This window comes from Mytilus californianus, unplaced genomic scaffold, assembly GCF_021869535.1.
Source record: "Mytilus californianus isolate M0D057914Y unplaced genomic scaffold, xbMytCali1.0.p SCAF_1, whole genome shotgun sequence".
In the NCBI taxonomy this organism is placed as follows: Eukaryota; Metazoa; Mollusca; class Bivalvia; order Mytilida; family Mytilidae; genus Mytilus; species Mytilus californianus.
Window position 1 is genome coordinate 2,928,360 of NW_026262581.1, and position 20,359 is coordinate 2,948,718.

Genomic DNA, 20,359 nt, shown 5'->3' on the forward strand with positions numbered 1-20,359 from the left:
AAACTTTTGTTTAATTTCATCAAAAATTGAATTCTTTGGGTTCTTTGATATGCTGACTCTAGCAATGTTTTAGTGGTTAAATCATATCTAATTTTAGAGAACTATTTTTGTTGTTTACATAACTGGTTCATGGAAATAAGTTTGAGTTATTTCCCTTTGAACAGAAATAGTATATGGATTTTAGTCATTAGTTGTCAAAAATTTCTTTATAACTATTTTTTTTAAGTCATGTGTGTTATGAAGGTAGATGTCACAGTTGTTATGTGGTATTTTATTTTTGTTGTGTGTGTTAATGTTTAATTTTTTTAATTGATCCTGTTTGGGGGTTCAGATTTGCAAATATCATTTTCATTATTAATTAGATAATAATCTATTTTAAATATTCAATCACAATCCAAATTCAGAGCTGTTTTAAGCTTAAATGTTGTGTCCATACTTGCTCAACCTTCAGGGTTCAACCGCTGCAGGGAAATCCGGTTTGCTGTCACTCTGACAGCCTCTTGTTTTCAGTGATTTTTTAAGACTGAACTAAAATGCGAGATTAATTATTGCTATTTCATGAAAAGCTTCATGCAGATATATGTGTCTGATATCATTATGTGAGTTCTTATTATTGCGATATTTACCCACAGTGGGAAATCTAGTGACAAAGTATTACCTTCCCTGTAAACACTGAAAACTAGATCTTCTTAATGTTTTTCCCATTTTAGCAAGGACGCTATCAATAAGTTCCAATTGGAAAATAAAAGAAAACTGTTTTTTTAAACTTAAAAAGGCATTTGCAAAAAAAACTTTCAGTCATTATTTTGCAATAGGATATCATAACAGAATACTGTAAATTCAGAAGTTATTGCAAAATAATCACTGAAAATTTTTTTTGCAAATGCCTTTTATACGACCGCAAAAAAATTTTGTGGTTGTATATTGTTATGACGTTTGCATCGTCGTCGTTGTCGTCGTCCGAAGACACATTGGTTTTCGCACTCTAACTTTAGTTTAAGTTAATGGATCTCTATTAAATTTTACCATAAGGTTCAATACCACAAAAGGATGGTGGGGATTGATTTTGGGGGTTATGGTACCAACAGTTAAGGAATTAGGGGCAAAAAGGGGGCCAAAAATAAGCATTTTTGTAACTTCCAGACATAACTTGTGTGTTAGTGTATGGATCTCTCTGACATTGCACCACAAGGTTCCATATCACAAAGGGAATGCTGGGATTGATTTTGGGGGTAATTGCCTCCAAATTTTAGGAATTAGGGGCAAAAAAGGGGCAAAAAACAAGCATTTTTCTAGTTTCATGACAATAACTTGTGTGTAAGTGTATGGATCTCTCTGACAATGTACCACAAGGTTCCATATTACAAAGGGAATGCTGGGATTGATTTTGGGGGTAATTGCCTCCAAATTTTAGGAATTAGGGGCCAAAAAGGGGCAAAAAACAAGCAGTTTTCTAGTTTCATGACAATAACTTGTGTGTAAGTGTATGGATCTTTATGAAATTGTACTACAAGGTTTCATATCACAAAGGGAAAGCTAGAATTGAGTTTGGGGGTAATTGCCCAAAACGTTTAGGAATAAGGGGCCAAAAATAAGCATTTTTTTTAGTTTCCAGACAATAACTTGTGTTCAAGTGTATGGATCTCTCTGAAATTGTACTGCAAGGTACCATACCACAAAGGGAAGGCTGGGATTTGGGGGTTATGGTACCAACAGTTAAGGAATTAGGGGCCAAAAATAAGCATTTTTGTAACTTCCAGACATAACTTGTGTGTGAGTGTATGGATCTCTCTGACATTGTACCACAAGGTTCCATATCACAAAGGGAATGCTGGGATTGATTTTGGGGGTAATTGCCTCCAAATTATAGGAATTAGGGGCCAAAAAGGGGCAAAAAACAAGCAGTTTTCTAGTTTCATGACAATAACTTGTGTGTAAAAGAGGGACGAAAGATACCATAGGGACAGTCAAACTCATAGATCGAAAACAAACTGATAACGCCATGGCCAAAAATAAAAAGACAAACAGACAAATAATAGTACAGATGACACAACATAGAAAACCAAAGACTAAGCAACACGAGTAAGTGTATGGATCTTTATGAAATTGTACTACAAGGTTCCATATCACAAAGGGAAAGCTAGAATTGAGTTTGGGGGTAATTGCCCAAAACGTTTAGGAATAAGGGGCCAAATAGGGGCCAAAAATAAGCATTTTTTTCTAGTTTCCAGACAATAACTTGTGTTCAAGTGTATGGATCTCTCTGAAATTGTACTGCAAGGTACCATACCACAAAGGGAAGGCTGGGATTGAGTTTGGTGGTGATGAATCATAAGGGGGTTCAAAAAATTTTGGGGGGGGGGATTTTTTTTTCCTTTTTTTTCTTTAAAATTTTCCATTTTAAATTGGTTATTTCTGATTTATATATAAAAGCGAATAATAATGATATGGTTTGAATAGGTAAATTAAAAAAATTTCAGTTCTTAGACCACATTCATTCTGTGTCAGAAACCTATGCTGTGTCAAATATTTAATTACAATCCAAATTCAGTGCTGTATTAAGCTTGAATGTTGTGTCCATACTTGCCTCAACTGTTCAGGGTTCGACCTCTGCGGTCGTATCAAGCTGCGCCCCAGCGGAGCATTTTATTCAGTTTAAAAAACATTTTTTTTTTATTTTCCAATTAGAACTTATACTTACATTCTAAGATATTGTTTTGTATCATAAGCTATAAAATATCACTGAAAGCAATAATCTAATTAAAAAAAAGTATTGATCATTTTCACTTTCTTCCAAATGTGGGTGTTACAGTCCTTGTCAACCTACCTTGCAGAACCTTCCTTTTGCATCATTTGTTAATTTGTTCTTGTCCTGAATATGCATGAAACATTTGCCACTAGACATTAGGCAAACAATGACCAATTAATCAAATGAAATGGAGTAAATTAAGGCGACAATAATCTACAGATTTTCAAATCTCATAAATCAATTATGAAGGAAAATCCTTGTAAGGTTAATTTTTCTGATATTTTTAAAAAGAACTAAAATGCTTTTTGATTCAGTGAATTCTTGATTCATGCATAATTTCTTAAAGCATCTTTAAAAATAAGAAAGTCATAACATTTTAAATGCAAGCATGAATCAGACTGAAGAGCTAAATAAAATTGTAATGTTAGAATTTTAAAAATATCTGCAGAAAAAAGATAATTTTATTTGTAGATTGGTTTCCTGAAACAAAAAATTCAAGAAGTAGCTGGTGAGGAATCTTATATGGGAGAAACAGTACCACTAAAATGGCTGAAGTTTGAACAGGAAGTGTTGAAACTGGTAGAACAAGGAACCAGTTATGCATCTTTTGACCAGGTACATTTGTATATGTGAAAGGAAACACAAAGCAAACACTAAAGGGATGTCGAAACCTTCATAATCAAATTGAGACATACAAGCAACCTAGATGAATCATGATAAAATATGATTGAGTGAAAAATTTAATGATATGGGTAGATGTGCATGAAAAAAAATGAATGAAATAGTTAAAATGCAAGCAAACAGTGTTTTAGTTCAACAAAAGTCAAAGTTTAAAGCTCATATAATATAACACCAAGGATCATTTAAACTAAGTACATGTAGAAGTACTTGAGTAAGTAGTGTATTCAGCAAAATAGTTGAAAGAACCTAGATTTCATAATTCATTAATTTCATCATTAATTTTAAGCTTTTAGCAGTTTTATGGTTATTTAGCATTATGTTCCAGTAACCGATCAATAACAGCCTGATCTTATAATTTTACTACATCTGCTTGGTGACTAGATATATATTATACCTAGAAATCTGTATTTTATATAATTTATATGTAGCCATAAATAACATAATATTTTGATAATTGATTAAATAAAAAAAATACCATAGCAGAAGTATAATACAATTAACGCTTGTTGTCTCGAACTCGATTGATCGAAATTTCTTATGAGTCGAAATTTTCCCATGGTCCAAAACTTTGTTCCATATAAATACATGTATTTCAACTCCTGAGGAGTTGAAATTAGATGAGTTGAAATTTCGGTTGACTCGAACCAATTTACGGTCCCAAGGCTAACAAAAGTATTCAAATTGCATTATTTATCTCGAACTAATACACATGTCAAAACATGACCTCACGGATTTAAATGGATTGAAGAGTTCATCTGACAATACACCTGTAATCAAATTTCTGGTCATTGACCATTGTATAGATTTATGACATTCTTTCTCCACTAGTGTTTACCTAAGATTATCTTTGATCACGGTAATAAATAATTAGCAATACATTGTTATAGCTGATTATGAAAAATATTTAGAATGTTTTATAAACAATTAACCGTAATCAAACATTGGTTGTGCATAAAGTGAGGATTAAGTGATCAACTCAAAACTGCTCAATTGCTGTCACATTTTCTCTTTCACACGTTGCAGAAAAAGATCGAAATAAAAGAAAATGAAAAGAAATTTTAATTTTCTAAAATCTCTTGTATACGAGAATGAACAACTTTGACAACTTAAAAAATCATAAAATCAATTGAAAATTCAGCTAAAAACCACATGCAAAATTGTTACTGTACAAAGAAATAACTGGGAGACGAAAAAATGTTTAACTTTATTATCATAATAACAGACACATCAGTTGCAGTCCAGAATATCGATCCCCTACCAATATTCATCCTGATTTATTTTAGCCTTACCAAGCTAAGCAAGAGTTGTGTCCCTTGGTTTGTCAATCTTCTGGTATTCGTTTGAGTGGAACTACGGGTATCTCGAAATGTTTCTCTGGTCTGGATGACTTTGACTCAACGAGAGTGGACTATTTAAATTAAACCAAGTAGTAGCACTTTTCACCAAATGCAAATATTTTTGTTTTTTAGGTCATGGAAGTAGCCAATACCATAGGAATAAACACCAAGAAAGAATTTGAAACCATGTTGGAATTCTATCATGATTTGGGCGTGATTTTGTATTATGGTGGATCTGGGTCATTAGACAGTTTGCTGTGTAATACAATCATTCTAAAACCACAGTGGCTGGTAGATATGTTCAAAAGAATTGTAACTGCAAAGCCTCCTAATGATAAGGTAGTTAAATCTGACAAAATTATATTTTTTTAAAATTAATAATTTGATGCTTCTATTGTATTTTTATTTGAATTTAAGTGTTGTCCTAAGAACATTTTGTATGAAACACAGAGCTATTCATACAAATTTCTTCAAATAACAGACATTGTGTGAAGAACCATCACCCATGTCATGATATTTAACCAATAGTTATTAAACAAAACAAAACTAAACATTTGTAGGCATTAATCATGGGAATCAATTTTCTTCAAAATTGCATGATTGTTTTATGAACTGGTACTTAAAAAAGTTAAGGAATCACCTCATGCTGTATGAAGATAGTGCTCCTCCACCCTTGAATTTAAAGCATCACCCTTGGATTTTCAGCACCCCTCTTGATTTTCTTAAAATAAACCTTCAATTTTGAGATTATATGAGATAACTAGATATATGTTTTTGATATTTGTTTTTTGTCAGATAATTAAGATATATACATTTTAGTACATACATATAAATGTATTAAAGGTATTGCAAGAGGTGTAAAGTTTCTAAATATTTTAATATGGTTAAAATAATTTAGTTGTAAGCTCCACCCTTGCATTTTTTTTGTCTTTTGTGATTCCTGGTTTTACTGCAATATTCTTTATTTATATTTAGTGGAATTTATCAAAAGACAAATGGAAGATGTTAAATGAAAAAGGAAAATTAGATGAATCATTGATTGACAGTCTGTGGAAGGATGTAATTGATGACAAACCACTATTGTTAGGGCTGATGGAGAAGTTTGACCTAATTTGTGAATGTCTATCCATTGAGTCAGAGGTAAATAATATTATTAGTATAATGCATTCACCTTGTCATTGTCTTTGTTTGTTCATTCTTCCAAAAAATATTATCTTCACCCTTTCCAAGAAGTTCTTCCTGTTTGCTGATACATTGGATTACGAGTTGTGCTTAGAAAGACAACACTGGGAACATCTAGTTTGATCTGATTTAATATGTGAATTATATTTACAGAAACATTTTCCAAAACAATACAACCCAAATAAAATATGATAAACTGTAAGAATAAGAATGGGTCACATAAAAATTAATTTCAGACTATAGAGAGCATTTACAATGGATTAATTTTATTTGGGGGTACCAATTTCGTGAATATTCCTGAGTAAAGATTGATGAACCATGGATTAAAGGCTGAGGGCTTAACAAAGTACAAATGTTCTATATGCTTTTTAGCAGACTATTAAAATCACAAAATTAAGTATCCATGAATTCACAAAAGTTGGTACTCAAGAAAACCAATGAATTCACAGTACTGTAAATTCAGAAATTATTGCGTGCATTTATAATTGCGAATTTTGTAGAATGGACTGAAATGCAAGATTAATTATTGCATTTTCAGGAAAAATCTGCATACAGTTATATGTATCAGATATAAGAATGCGAGTTCTTATTATTGCGATACTCATTCAGTCGCATTATTCGCAATAAAAACCTCACAATAATTTCTGAATTTACAGTATGCACTATTAAGTTTCATTTCATTTTTTAGGTTGGATGTACTGGGAAAACAAAGTCAAGATTATTCTACATTCCATCAAGATTAGTGAACAGTCTACATAGTAATACTGATCAAACCTTGTACAAACCACATCCAAAACATGCTGTATTTTACTTCAATTTCAATAAGTATCTACCAGGTAATATTTTCAGTATTTAAAAATTGAGGCCCTTGTTATATTAAAAACTATATTGGTTTTGAGAGTAGAATTTATTTTCATATAATCTTTGAATGCTTATAATTTCATAAGTGAATAGTCTAAATTATGATTGAATGCAAAAACCAAGTTGCACTGTAAACTAGCCCTTTTAAAAAAATGTTTGCTAGTGACCTACATATATTGTCCAAAAATGGTAATTATACCCCACACAATTTTTGCGTCGGGTATAATGTTTTTGACCCGTCCGTCTGTCTGTCCATCCGTCCATCCGTCCGTCAGTCCTGTTCTTGTCATGGCAACTCCTCTGAAACCACACAACAGAATTTCATGAAACTTTATAGATAATAAGGACATACTATGTAGATGTTCATATCGACAGGAAATTATGATTCAATTTTTTTTCTAGGAGTTATGCCCCTTTGAACCTTTTGGCCTCAATATACTACTGCAACAGTTTGTCATCGCAACTCCCCTGAAACTACACAACAGAATTTCATGAACCTTTGTAGATAATAAGGACATACTATGTAGATGTGCATTTTGACAGGAAGTTATGATTTAATTTTTTTCTAGGAGTTATGCCCCTTTGAACTTATTGGCCTCAATATACTACAGTCCGTCAGTCCTGTTCTTGTCATCGCAACTCCTCTGAAACCACACAACAGAATTTCATGAAACTTTGTAGATAATTAGGACATACTATGTAGACGTGCATATCGACAGGAAATTATGATTCAATTTTTTTCCTAGGAGGTATGCCCCTTTGCACTTATTGGCCTCAATATACTACTGCAACAGTTTGTCATCGCAACTTCTCTGAAACCACACAACAGAATTTCATGAAAATTTGTAGATAATAAGGACATACTATGTAGATGTGCATATCCACAAGAAATTTTTATCAGTTGACTTTTGTTGGAGTTATGAGTCTTTGAACTTAGGAATCTGGTGAGATTTTGTTTACCCAGTGACAATGTGGGGGCGTGGGGTATATGAGTGTGCTCACTAAGGTTCTTTGATTTATAAAATATTTGATTTCTCTATACACTTTTGCAGAAGGTTTGTATCACAGGATCATTACAAGAACCATTCGCTGGTGCCAAGAAAGTACTGGTAAAGAGCCTCACAGTATGACAAGAAATGCAGTCAGATTTTATCTTGATCCAGAACATGACTTTGTTTTGGAGTTGCTCCCAAGGAAACTGTATAGTATTAAGGTAAGACATGGATTCTTGCTACTGTATATTCAAAAATTATTGTGTGGATTTATTATTGCAATTTTTGAAAAATGGACAAAAATGTGAGTTTAATTATTGCGATTTTGTCAAAAGCTGCAGATATATGTATGCAAATCACAAGACCATCACTTTGGTACTCACTGTTTTCATTGCACCCAATAATTTTTATAGTCCTTGATTCAGCCAACAAAACAAGAGTTCTGCTTGCATGTTATCGACAAACATGAGGAGATGAGTTTTCATCAAAATCAAATGCTACATTGATTTGTAAGTTGCAATCAGGGAAATTTACAATTTGAATCATCAAAAAACAAATAGGTTTATCCCTTGCTGCTGAAACAAGGATCTGTGATGATGGTGGTCATATTTGTGGAAAACTATGAATATGTTGAGATCATCAAACAAAATATTCTAGGATTTTATCAGTTTTCTACTTGCTGAACAGGTCTTCGAATGTAACACTGGACTTTTCTTTTACATGTTGATTTATCAAATGTGCATTTCAAACGATCAGGCCGTTGTATGCAATTTAAAAGCATCTATGTGAACAAAAATAGTTCAAGGCAAAACTAATTTTGGAGCACCATGCAAACTCAAAAATTACAAAGGGTAATTTTTGTCTCGCCTTGACGGAGTCAAAAAGCGAGACATAGGTATGCTGTTTCTGGCGGCGGCGGCAGCACCAATGTATTAGTTTGTGATAAGGTCTAGTTCATGGTAAACCACTAGTGGTAGGATAATGATATTTGGTATGCGGTTTTAAAGCATTGGCATATCTCATTTCCATGGAGAATATGTGGCCTTGTCCTCTCAGTCATGGTCTATTGACTTTGAAACTTTTGCTTAGTTTAAATGTATTAGTTTGTGACAAGATCAGTTTAAGATGAACCACTAATGTTAAGTCAATGATATTTGGTAGCAAATTTATTGACATTTGCAAGTCTCGTTTACATGGAGATTATATAGCCCCAACCCCTCATCATGGTTTATTCACTTAGAAACTTTTACATAGTTTACAAGTTAATGTTTGTGTTTAGGTTTGTTTAAAGGGAACAACTTATGATAAGTCAATGGTATTTGGTATGCAGTTGTATTACCATTGGCACATCTCATTTCCATGGAAATTGTTTAGCCATGTACCTTCAGTCATGGTTCATTGACTTCGAATATTTGCATAAATTACATGTTAATAGTAATAAAATAACTTTTTCATAATTTCTAAGGTGGTACTAATAAGAGTCACAGACATAAATGAACAGCCAGATACTGAAACAGAAGAAAAAGATGAAGAAATTGAAGAAAAAGTATATATACCCAACATATCTGTATGTGCCAAGGTAGGTTTGTTTTACTGTCTACTTGAATATTGAAAATTTCATGAAAATTGCACTTATCTTAACTTATTGCAATGCCTGCAAATCTGTAGCTAATTTTTGGTTAAATAGTGTATAATGATGATGACTTACAGATCAGTCTGGGTTTTGTTAAAGTTGACTGACTTTTTTTATATTTGGATGCAGACAGGGAATTAATGTGATACAGACAAATCTAGTTTTGATTTAAAAAAAACCCAAAAGAGATGCAAAAAAAAATATGAAAATTAATAACTTCTAAAAACTAACAAAAGGAAATCTTAAAATTTAAAGATTTTCTATTTTGCATTAGGTTCCATATTTATAGAACTTTTCCATTTCCATTTCTGAAATCTATATAACTTTTTTACAGTTAATAAATAAGACTACAATGACAGATCTTTTAGTGAAATTCTATACAAAATGTGTGTGCTTTTGTTTATAGTATGCTGTGTTATAAGATAACATTCCTTAAATAAGAGAAAACTAAAACATAATTCCATATATTTGTTGATTGATAATTGCTTTAAGCCACAAAAGTAAAGAAAGACTATTGTTTTGCAAATTCCATAAAATGTTGCTAAAAATCATATTTGTCATAAATATTTGCATTTGTTTCAGTTAAGAAACTATTTAGAAAGCACTTTATTTGAATTGAAAGAAATTTGGATGAAGAGAATGGTATATTCCACTTGCATACAGTGTCCATGTGATAAATTATGCAGTCTCCATGGTAACCAAAAGTGCCAGAATGTAAATTGTTTACATTTCTTGAATCTTGATGAGTGCCTTACATCAAAGGTAAGCATTTCATTTGAGCTTTGTAGTAACTCCTGCATGTAATGTTACTCATCTTAGTATACTGTAAATTCATTTATTTTCATGGAACCAATTTTCGTGGATTGAGGAAAACTTGCGTTTTCATGGATATTTGATTTCGTGGTTTTGCCAAAGTTAGTATTTATTCCTTAACAATATTTGTTATTTGTTGTACCCCTGTAGCCACATAATCCACAAAAATTGGTATCCAACGAATAATAATGAATCCAGAGTATATGTTATCAATAAAATAGCCACCATTGATGAAGTGAGCTTTTAATGTGTTTTAAAAATTGTTTAAAAAACGTTCTACAAATAATATAAACAAATCTAATTTTCAGATGCAGACTTTCAGTATTGTTAATTCTGATGTATTTACATCTTCATGATCTTTAAATGTTTCATCTTACTGCTTTTTTCACCAAGAAAAATGGGGATAAATTAAAATAATTTCAGTCACTCATAGATATTTGTTGTGTTTTACAATTAAATTTAATGCTCCTTATTTACTGGTTATATATATTATTTACTGACTTCTTTATACAGGTTGTATGTTGTGATTATAGAAGAGTGATTATATATTACTATTTACTGACTTCTTTATACAGGTTGTATGTTGTGATTATAGAAGAGTGATTATATATTACTATTTACTGACTTTTTATACAGGTTGTATGTTGTGATTATAGAAGAGTGATTATATATTACTATTTACTGACTTCTTTATACAGGTTGTATGTTGTGATTATAGAAGAGTGATTATATATTACTATTTACTGACTTCTTTATACAGGTTGTATGTTGTGATTATAGAAGAGTGATTATATATTACTATTTACTGACTTTTTATACAGGTTGTATGTTGTGATTATAGAAGAGTGATTATATATTACTATTTACTGACTTTTTATACAGGTTGTATGTTGTGATTATATATTACTATTTACTGACTTTTTATACAGGTTGTATGTTGTGATTATATATTACTATTTACTGACTTCTTTATACAGGTTGTATGTTGTGATTATAGAAGAGTGATTATATATTACTATTTACTGACTTCTTTATACAGGTTGTATGTTGTGATTATAGAAGAGTAAAAACAAACAACATACAGATTTTTTTCCCACAACCATCGCTCCTTGGACTACAGGGAAACATTCTACCTCAAATAGACATTGAAAAGGGAAATATGGAAAAATACAACGATCAGTTACCAGTGTGGATTAAGGGTGCTGCAAAACTTCTCAGTTCAGGAGATGAAAACCAAGACTGGATGGCTTTGTCAAAACTTATGGGTAAATATATTGAAACTTTGATCAATGTAATTTTTTTTCTCAAATAGGTCATGCTGGCTTTTCTTTCATCACTTGTTTTGTTCATCCTCAGACATTTGAAATAAGATTTGCTTAATCAGAAGGTGGTGTTATTGAAGGAATTTTTTGGATATAAGATGTGATGTTTGCATTTCAATTGAAAGACTTGTCTTGTTTTTTGTATATAGAGACGCTAGTCAAACTGGGACTTATTGATTTGCTATAAATTCAGATGTCTGGTACGTGTCCATCAAACAGCAGCCAAAACATTTTTAAGATTTTTGGAAAATTTTATGGCTGTATTAAGAGATATAAATGCTATGTCCATTTTCAGGTTATAAAGAGGAACAAAGAGATAATTTAATGGATAACATCAATCCAGCTTTAGCACTCCTGGCTGACTGGATCCATGCTGGTGGCAATACAGGATTAGCAGTAGATATGCTGATAGGGTACCTGGAGAAGTTAAATAGAGATGATGTTATTGATGTTATTCACACTGGAAGAGGTAAAAACAATTATTCGCTTTCAAATCAGTTTCTTATCTACCACAGTTTAGATAGATGAGTTTTAATAGTGTAAATAACAGAATCAAAGTTGAAGTTTTAATTCCTGCAAAAAAATATGTTATTGCTGTGAACATTGTTGTTTTAACAATAAGAAAAATAAGGAGTTCACTGGATTCCTTTTTTGTCGAGCCTTCGACTTTTGTCGAAAAACGAGAGATAGCGGTCCTACATTCCGTCGTCGGCGTCCACAAATATTCACTCTGTGGTTAAAGTTTTTGAAATTTAAATAACTTTCTTAAATCATTCTGGATTTCTACCAAACTTGGACAGAAGCTTGTTTATGATCATAAGATAATATTCAAAAGTAAATTTTGTAAAAAAAAATTCCGTTTTTTCCGTATTTTACTTATAAATGGACTTTGTTTTTTCTGCCATGAAACATTACATTCACTCTGTGGTTAAAGTTTTTGAAATTTTAATAACTTTCTTAAACTATCCTGGATTTCTACCAAACTTGGAAAGAAGCTTGTTTATGATCATAAGATAGTATCCAGAAGTAAATTTTGTAAAAAAAAAATCCATTTTTTCCGTATTTTATTTATAAATGGACTTAGTTTTTCTGCCAGTTAACATTACATTCACTCTGTGGTTAAAGTTTTTAAAATTGTAACAACTTTCTTAAACTATCTTGGATTTGTACCGAACTTGGAAAGAAGCTTGTTTATGATCATAAGATAGTATCCAGAAGGAAATCTTGTTAAAATTTTGTTCCATTTTTTCTGTATTTTACGTATACTTATAAATGGACTTAGTTTTTCTTCCAGTTAACATTACATACAGTCTGCAGTTTAAGTTTTTAAAACATTTATTAGATTCATAAACTATCCTGGATTTTTACCAAACTTGGACAGAAGCTACTTACAATCAAAAGATAGTATAGAGAGGAATATTTTTATTAATTTTTTTCCTCATTTTTGTTGAGCCTGCGATTAACAGCAAAAGTAGGCGAGACACTGGGTTCCGCGGAACCCTTACAAATTTTCATTATTTTTGAAGACTTTTATGTACATTTATAGATCAATTTAAACTAAATTTAATTGATTGTATCTCTTGAAGTATAAATGGTACACATATCATTTTTTTTAGATAATCAGATACATTTCAGCAAGTTATGAATAGACACAAAATTTCCCAAGAATCAAAAAGACTACCCAATTATGTATTCTTTGCCTTAAGAGTTAAGTTGTTTTTTTTACAAAATAAGAAACATTTGTTATATAATTGTCTCCCTAATGTAAAAATTTTCTCACAGTATGGAATGTTTCTTAAAATTCAAATGTTTTTAATTTTGACCATTAAAAACTGGCCACAATATAGCCAATAGCTGAATATGGCATTAAAACATAAACAATCAATCAATCAATCAATCAAAGATTTTGATACCTTTTATAAAAATAGCAGAATTTAATGTGTAAATTTTAATTTTGTATAAATCCAACATTATAACTTATCATAGAAATATCTGTCACATAATAATGTTGCTTTTTATTGTACAAAAGAGCACTTTAAAGATCTGGTACTGTTATTTCATTTTATAGCTGATTCCACCCAGGAACCTCCACAAGTGTTCATCAGCTACCAATGGGATATACAAGATGAAGTGAGTCTGTTACGTGATAAACTGGAGAAATCTGGATTCTCGTGTTGGATGGATATCGGTCAGATGGGAGGAGGTGATCAACTCAGTGTTAAAATTGATTCAGGTGTTAGACAGTGCAAGGTATTTATAGATATTTTAAGATTATTTGCCTATAGCTATATTCATGGTCCATTCACTCTCATTCATATGTTAATACTTTTCAAAACCAAATTATTCATTGTAGTTTAAATCTGGTTGAATAAGATTTTTTTTTCAATTCATAAAGATATTTGACTTTTATTTGCAGGTATTTTTGTCATGTCTTACTCCTAAGTACATCATATCACATCACTGTAACAGAGAACTTAGTCTAGCAGATCTACTGAAGAAACCTGTCATACCAATCATGTTTGAGTCAGTATCTTGGCCGCCACCTGGTGGCATGTCTCTTATCTTCTCACAGCTTGTCTACATACAGATGAAAGGTATTAAATATTTTGAAGTTTGTTGATTGAGTTAAAAATCCTTTGTGAATGATTGTGTTAAAAAAACTTTTAAAATGTAACAAGATTAGACACTGACCCATGGGATTCAATGTAAACATTTAAAATAATTTTTCCCTTTAAAAATTTTCAAATTTGCATGCAGATGGGGGCATAATACTGACATATCTAGTCAGTTATACTGATGAAAGATGGGAATTAAATGATTAGTTCTTCATGAAAAATTAATTCAAGACCATCAAAGAGTTACAGAAATCACAATATTGGTATGAATTAACTGTTTCCAAAATTTTTAATTGTTCGAAATACTTACTATTTTTTTCCCCTTGAATAGATTACTTTAGCTGTATTTGGCAAAACCTTTCAGAATTTTTGGCCCTCAATTCTCTTCAACTTTGTACTTTATTTGGCCTTTTAATTTTTTATGCCCTCGCCGTAGCGGAGGGGCATTAAGTTTTACCCTTGTCCGTCTGTACGTACGTACGTCCCAAAGTTGGTTTCCGTTCTCTAACTTTAGTTTGCCTCAACCAAATGTTATGAAACTTATACACAATGCTTATGACCACAAAATACAGATCAAGTTTGAATTTTGGTGGTATCACTTAAACCGTTCTAGAGTTATGCCCCTTTACAAATGGAAAAATGGCTGAATTTTTCGTTTCTGTTCTCTAACTTAAGTTAGCTTAAACCAAATGTTATATAACTTATACACAATGCTAACTACCACAAAACGCAGATCAAGATTGAATTTTGATGGCGTCATGTTAACCGTTCTAGAGTTATGCCCCTTCACAAATGGAAAAATTGCTGAATTTTTCGTTTCTGTTCTCTAACTTTAGTTTGCCTCAACCAAATGTTATGAAACTTATACACAATGCTTATTACCACAAAATACAGATCAAGTCTAAATTTTGGTGGTGTCACTTTTACTGTTCTAGAGTTATGCCCCTTTACAAATGGAAAAATTGCTGAGTTTTTTGTTTCCGTTCTCTAACTTAAGTTTGCCTCAATCAAATTTTATGAAACTTATACAAAATACTTATTACCACAAAACTCAGATCAAGTACAAATTTGGGTAGTGTCAGTTTTACTGTTCTTGAGTTATGTCCCTTTATAACTTTATATGATATGCAAGCGGGGGCATCATCTGTGTCCCATGGACATATTCCCCATTTATTTGATTTGTCTAATGAGTCTTATGTAGATGAAACCCACATCAGGTGTACAAAAATATAAGCTTGGTATCTTTGATGAGTTTTTTTTTATACCACAAGTAATAATTAATTTCCAATAATAAAGATATAAAAAATAAAAAAATTGATGTTACCTTTTTAGGAGTGGGTGGCCATGGAGGATCAGGGATTCATGCTGATTTGAATGACAAGTACAGGGAAATTATACACAAAGTAATGATGTTTGCTCAACCAGATTTGAATAAATACTTTGAAAATGAACCTGTGTTATGCAGTCCTGATGAGGAAGAAGATACACAGAGTCGTTATTCACGAGACTCGCACGAACGTTTGTTACAAGATATCGCAGAAAGATTTAGTGCTAGAAATTTGAACTTGACTAGGGCATATCTTCCTCCAACTATTCCACAACCAGTGGACAATGACAGAGATAATGATCAGCGTGTTCAACAACAAGTTCATGTTAGCAAGTGTTCAGTTTGTATTCTTTTGTAGGTTAGGCCTCATATTTGTTGATCTTTACTTTTTTTCCCACAAAGTGTTTTTGTCAAACGGGTATTTTTATAGTGTTATTTTATTTCTTTAGGGTTTATACATAAGTAAGTGGAAATAAAAATTAGTTTAAAAATAAAGTTTAGACTGGTCAGTTATTTTGTGAAAGTAATTTTATATTTTAATTTTATTTTTAGTGAAAAGTTCTACATTTTTGTTTTATATTTGATTTACAGATTTGATTTATTCAGTATAAGTTTGTATTTTTAACTACAGTTCATATTTTGATTTGTTTCTACAATATTTATACCTAAACACATGTTAATCTTATTATTTTTTCTTTATATTACAAATTTATGATATTACTGACAATACCATTTTTATTGACATTTTTGATATAGTGTTGAATCTTTGAAATTTAATCTTAAGTTGTTTAGATATAACAATTTTCAATTATTAATCAACATATTTTTACTTTAATGAGCATTATAACAGGTGTTAATAGTGGATCAGGAACTATTTACCTTTCTGAATCAACTAAGTTCACCACCAGTTTTAGTGGAGCTCATGTTGATCATTTTTTAGATTCCTGTGTACAATTTTATTTTCCCTTGAGTGCTTTCATTTCTTATATCCAGTGAACTTATAATTAAGGATACTACTGAACTAGAAGGTCCGATTCATATCTTGGTCGTTTTCTTTATATTGACACAGATAGATGACCTCAATGAATAATTCAAAATGTTCCAACTCATTTTGAGTCAGCAACAAAACCAGTATTAGTATGACCTCAGATATCTCTTGTCATTTAATGGTATGATAATGGTGACCTTTTCTGTAGACAAAATGTTTCATTGCCGTGTGATAATTTGTCTTTCTAGTTGACAAGTTTTGTGAAATTTTAAATGCAGTATTTCTTTGTACAAAGCTAATCTGCAAAAATTATTTGGAGGTGTACAACTATACCATTTATGTCAGTAGCAATGCATTGTGACCTTAATGTCACTTTGATATTTGACCTCAGAGTCAAATGACTGATTTTCTTGTCCAATGCATCACTGTTTTATCCTTTGACATATGCTGTTGATATTTGGAAGATGGTTTGGTGGGTGCAACACCTAAAGACAATATGTACAAATCATTGCAGATGACCTCTGACTTTGAGCTTTGACATCTTGGTTGAATAACTGATTTTTGGGTCTGCCCACAAACCATATATTCTTCTTTGCCATGGGGAGACCTTTCTACAGCATCATAGATTTAGCCATTTCCTTAACCGGAGTGACTACGGTACTGTAAATGAAGGGAGGAAATATGGCTGAGTTTCAATAAAACAGAACCTTCTATTTTTTATACGACCGCAAAAAAATTTTGTGGTCGTATATTGGTATGACGTTGGCGTCGTCGACGACGTCGTCGTGTATATATATGTAACATGATGAAGTAAAAATAACACCAGTAAAAACAAAATTTAAAAGAAGTAAATTTTGTTTTGGTTGTTTCATCCTATGAAATAACATATAAAACATTATGTTCTTCATGTATTATTTTTTTCAAAATCAGAACCGTTTATACTTTTTTTTTTATATTCTCTTTCAACTTTTCCTTTTTGATGCTGAGCAGCCATTTAATACTGCTTCTGTCTCTTTATTTTATTTAGAGAGCAATTTTGCAGATATTCACCTGTCTTATATCAAGTGGGTGCCTTACCTGGCTGACCCAGATATTCCTATTTAGATAGGTAGATCAGTGATACATACTGTGGATTCATTATTATTAGTTTGGTACCAATTGTCATGGATTTCGTGGGTATGGACGATTCATTAATTTTCAAATGTTCAACAAACTATAAACTTCTCATAAGATTGTATGCAAACTATGGCAAAACCATGATTTCAAATATCAACGAATATATATTTTTTCTTAGATCCACCAAGATTGGTACACACGAAAATAAATGAATCCACAGAACATTGTTACAATTTTTTTTTACAATTTTTGTCGAGCCTGTAACTTCTGTCGCAGAAAGCGAGACATAGGGATAGTGATCTGGCGGACGCTTGGTTAACTAACTATTTAAAAGCTTAATATTTCAGAAGGTAGAAAACCTGGATGCTTCATACTCTGTATATAGATGCCTTATGTTATGAAGTTTCCGTCTGTCATATGTCTATTGTCCTTGATCTCATTTTCATGGTTCAGTGACTACTTGAAAAAAATGTAAGATTTTTTGTAATGTTAATTTCTCTCTTATTATGGAAAATAGGAAAACTATATTTGGAATGTGCATACCTTGCAAGGTCCTCATGCTGGTCAGACAGTTTTCACTTGACCTCGACCTCATTTCATGGATCAGTAAACAAGGTTAAGATTTCATGGTCAAGTCCATATCTCAGATACTATAAGCAATAGGTCTACTATATTTGGTATATGGAATGATTGTAAGGTGTACATGTCCAACTGGCAGGTGTCATCTGACCTTGACCTCATTTCCATGGTTCAGTGGTTAAAGTTAAGTTTTTGTGTTATGGTCTGTTTTTCTAATACTGTATGCAATAGGTCAACTGTGTTTGTTGTACGGAAATATTTTACGATGTACATATCAGTCTGTCAGGTTTTATTGGACCTTGACCTCATTTTCATGGTTCATTGCTCAATGTTAAGTTTTTGTGTTTTGGTCTGTTTATCTTTATCTATGAGCAATAAGTGACATGGGTCAACTATATTTGGTATATTGAATGATTGTAAGGTGTATATATCTGTCTGGCAGGTATCATCTGACCTTGACCTCATTTTCATGGTTCATTGGTCAATGTTAAGTTTTCCTAGTTAAGTTTATTTCTTAGATACTATAAGCAATAGGTCAACTATATTTGATGCATGGAATGATTTTAAGGTGTACATGTCTGTCTGGCAGGTTCTTCTGACCGTGACCTCATTTTCATGGTTCATTGGTCAATATAAAGTTTTCATGGTTTGGTCTGTTTCTTGTATACTATAAGCAATAGGTCAACTATATCAGGTGTATGGAATGATTGTAAGGTGAACATGTATTTCTGACTTGGTTTATCTGACCTTGATCTCATTTTCTTGGATCATGTTAAGTTTATGTGATACTTGTAGTAAAACTTTATATTTAGGACTATCAACATAAAATCAATGGTCAGTAAAGGAGGCGAGACATTTCAGCATGTGCACTCTGATATTGTTTAAATATATTGTTATATTTTTATCCCAAATGCTTTCATCTTTAAATATTGTTATTTGCCTATACCATGCACTTTATTTTCTTGTTTTATTTATTTTATTCTCAGTTATTTTACGACTCTTTACATCAAACACAATTACAATAAAATTTGTTACTTTTTTCAGTCTTTTTCTTTTTGTTCATGTTTCATGTTGATAGTATGGAACAAAAATGCATTTTTACTTACAACTGAAGGTTTGATAAGTAATTACAAAATTCAAAAGTTGACATTGAATGACAATACTGAGAAGAAACTATGTTCACCAGCCATGAATTATAATACACGTGACAGACCTAATATCAGGAGATTCTTCTTGTGATTTACTTTCTCCTTAAAAATACCATAACATTTTCTCCATATGTATTTTTAAAGCTTGGCAGAGACATGTATAGTAAATATGTCTCTGAGCTGGGTGACCTTTTTAATATGAGGAAAGGAGTATGTTTGATAAGTGCCATATTATTAAGTTCAATGTTTCAAGATAAAAAATGTTCTAAGCTGATGAAAAGACATGTGAGATGGTTAAATAGAATTTTTTTTTGTCCAAGTTTTATTTTAAGCGTTCGTTTTTACATCCAAAATAGGCCAAAAATGAAGATTTTGGAGAATTTTGACAAAATTGTCCAGATTTCAACCAGATTAAGGCATAGGAAACATAGAGTGCAGGCATCAACAAACTAAATATTCAAGTGAGATATGTAAAATGTTATAACAAACATTATTTGAAAAGATTTTTGTGGTTAAGGCATGCGCTCCATGTTTCATATCCCCAAAAAATGGAAATTTACCCTTTTTCATTGAATTTTCGTGGAAAATCAAAATGAATGCTATTTGTGACATCATGAATAGAACGCAAGTACATCAATTTTCATCAAAAAGACATAACTATTAAGTCATTGTATTGGCTATGATTCATTGTGATATTGGCCAATAAATCCTGATTTGAAATTGTAGCTTTTAACAGGGGCCATTTTAGGGCCTTATCGAACCTACTCCTTTGTCGCTCCAGACTAGAGAATCACATAATTTTTATATGAAATATTTTGTCAGGAATAATGAATTCCAAAACATTTAAACAAGATGTTTTCTTAGTCTAATGCTCTTGAGGTTTGATATGCAGATGCATATGTTATAGTTATGCCCCCTTCATCAAAGTAAGTTGTGATAAGACAACAGGCAACCAAAAGACAACATGACCAGAAAGTAGATATACAAAGGTACCGGTATATGATTTTTGTCTCACC

General features: G+C 31.6%; 1 protein-coding gene across 1 annotated transcript in view; it reads left to right on the forward strand.

The window, feature by feature from the left end:
- Positions 1-19,233, forward strand: part of LOC127731168 (uncharacterized) — a 46,033-nt gene extending 26,800 nt beyond the window's left edge. The window contains exons 10-21 of the mRNA XM_052240142.1: positions 3,221-3,364; positions 4,900-5,106; positions 5,743-5,907; positions 6,638-6,785; positions 7,863-8,023; positions 9,268-9,381; positions 10,018-10,197; positions 11,288-11,513; positions 11,866-12,039; positions 13,639-13,820; positions 13,987-14,164; positions 15,518-19,233. Coding sequence (XP_052096102.1) covers positions 3,221-3,364; positions 4,900-5,106; positions 5,743-5,907; positions 6,638-6,785; positions 7,863-8,023; positions 9,268-9,381; positions 10,018-10,197; positions 11,288-11,513; positions 11,866-12,039; positions 13,639-13,820; positions 13,987-14,164; positions 15,518-15,870 — 2,232 coding nt within the window. The 3' untranslated portion in view covers positions 15,871-19,233. The remainder of the gene's footprint in view (positions 1-3,220; positions 3,365-4,899; positions 5,107-5,742; positions 5,908-6,637; positions 6,786-7,862; positions 8,024-9,267; positions 9,382-10,017; positions 10,198-11,287; positions 11,514-11,865; positions 12,040-13,638; positions 13,821-13,986; positions 14,165-15,517) is intronic.
- The last annotated feature ends 1,126 nt before the right edge of the window (positions 19,234-20,359 follow it).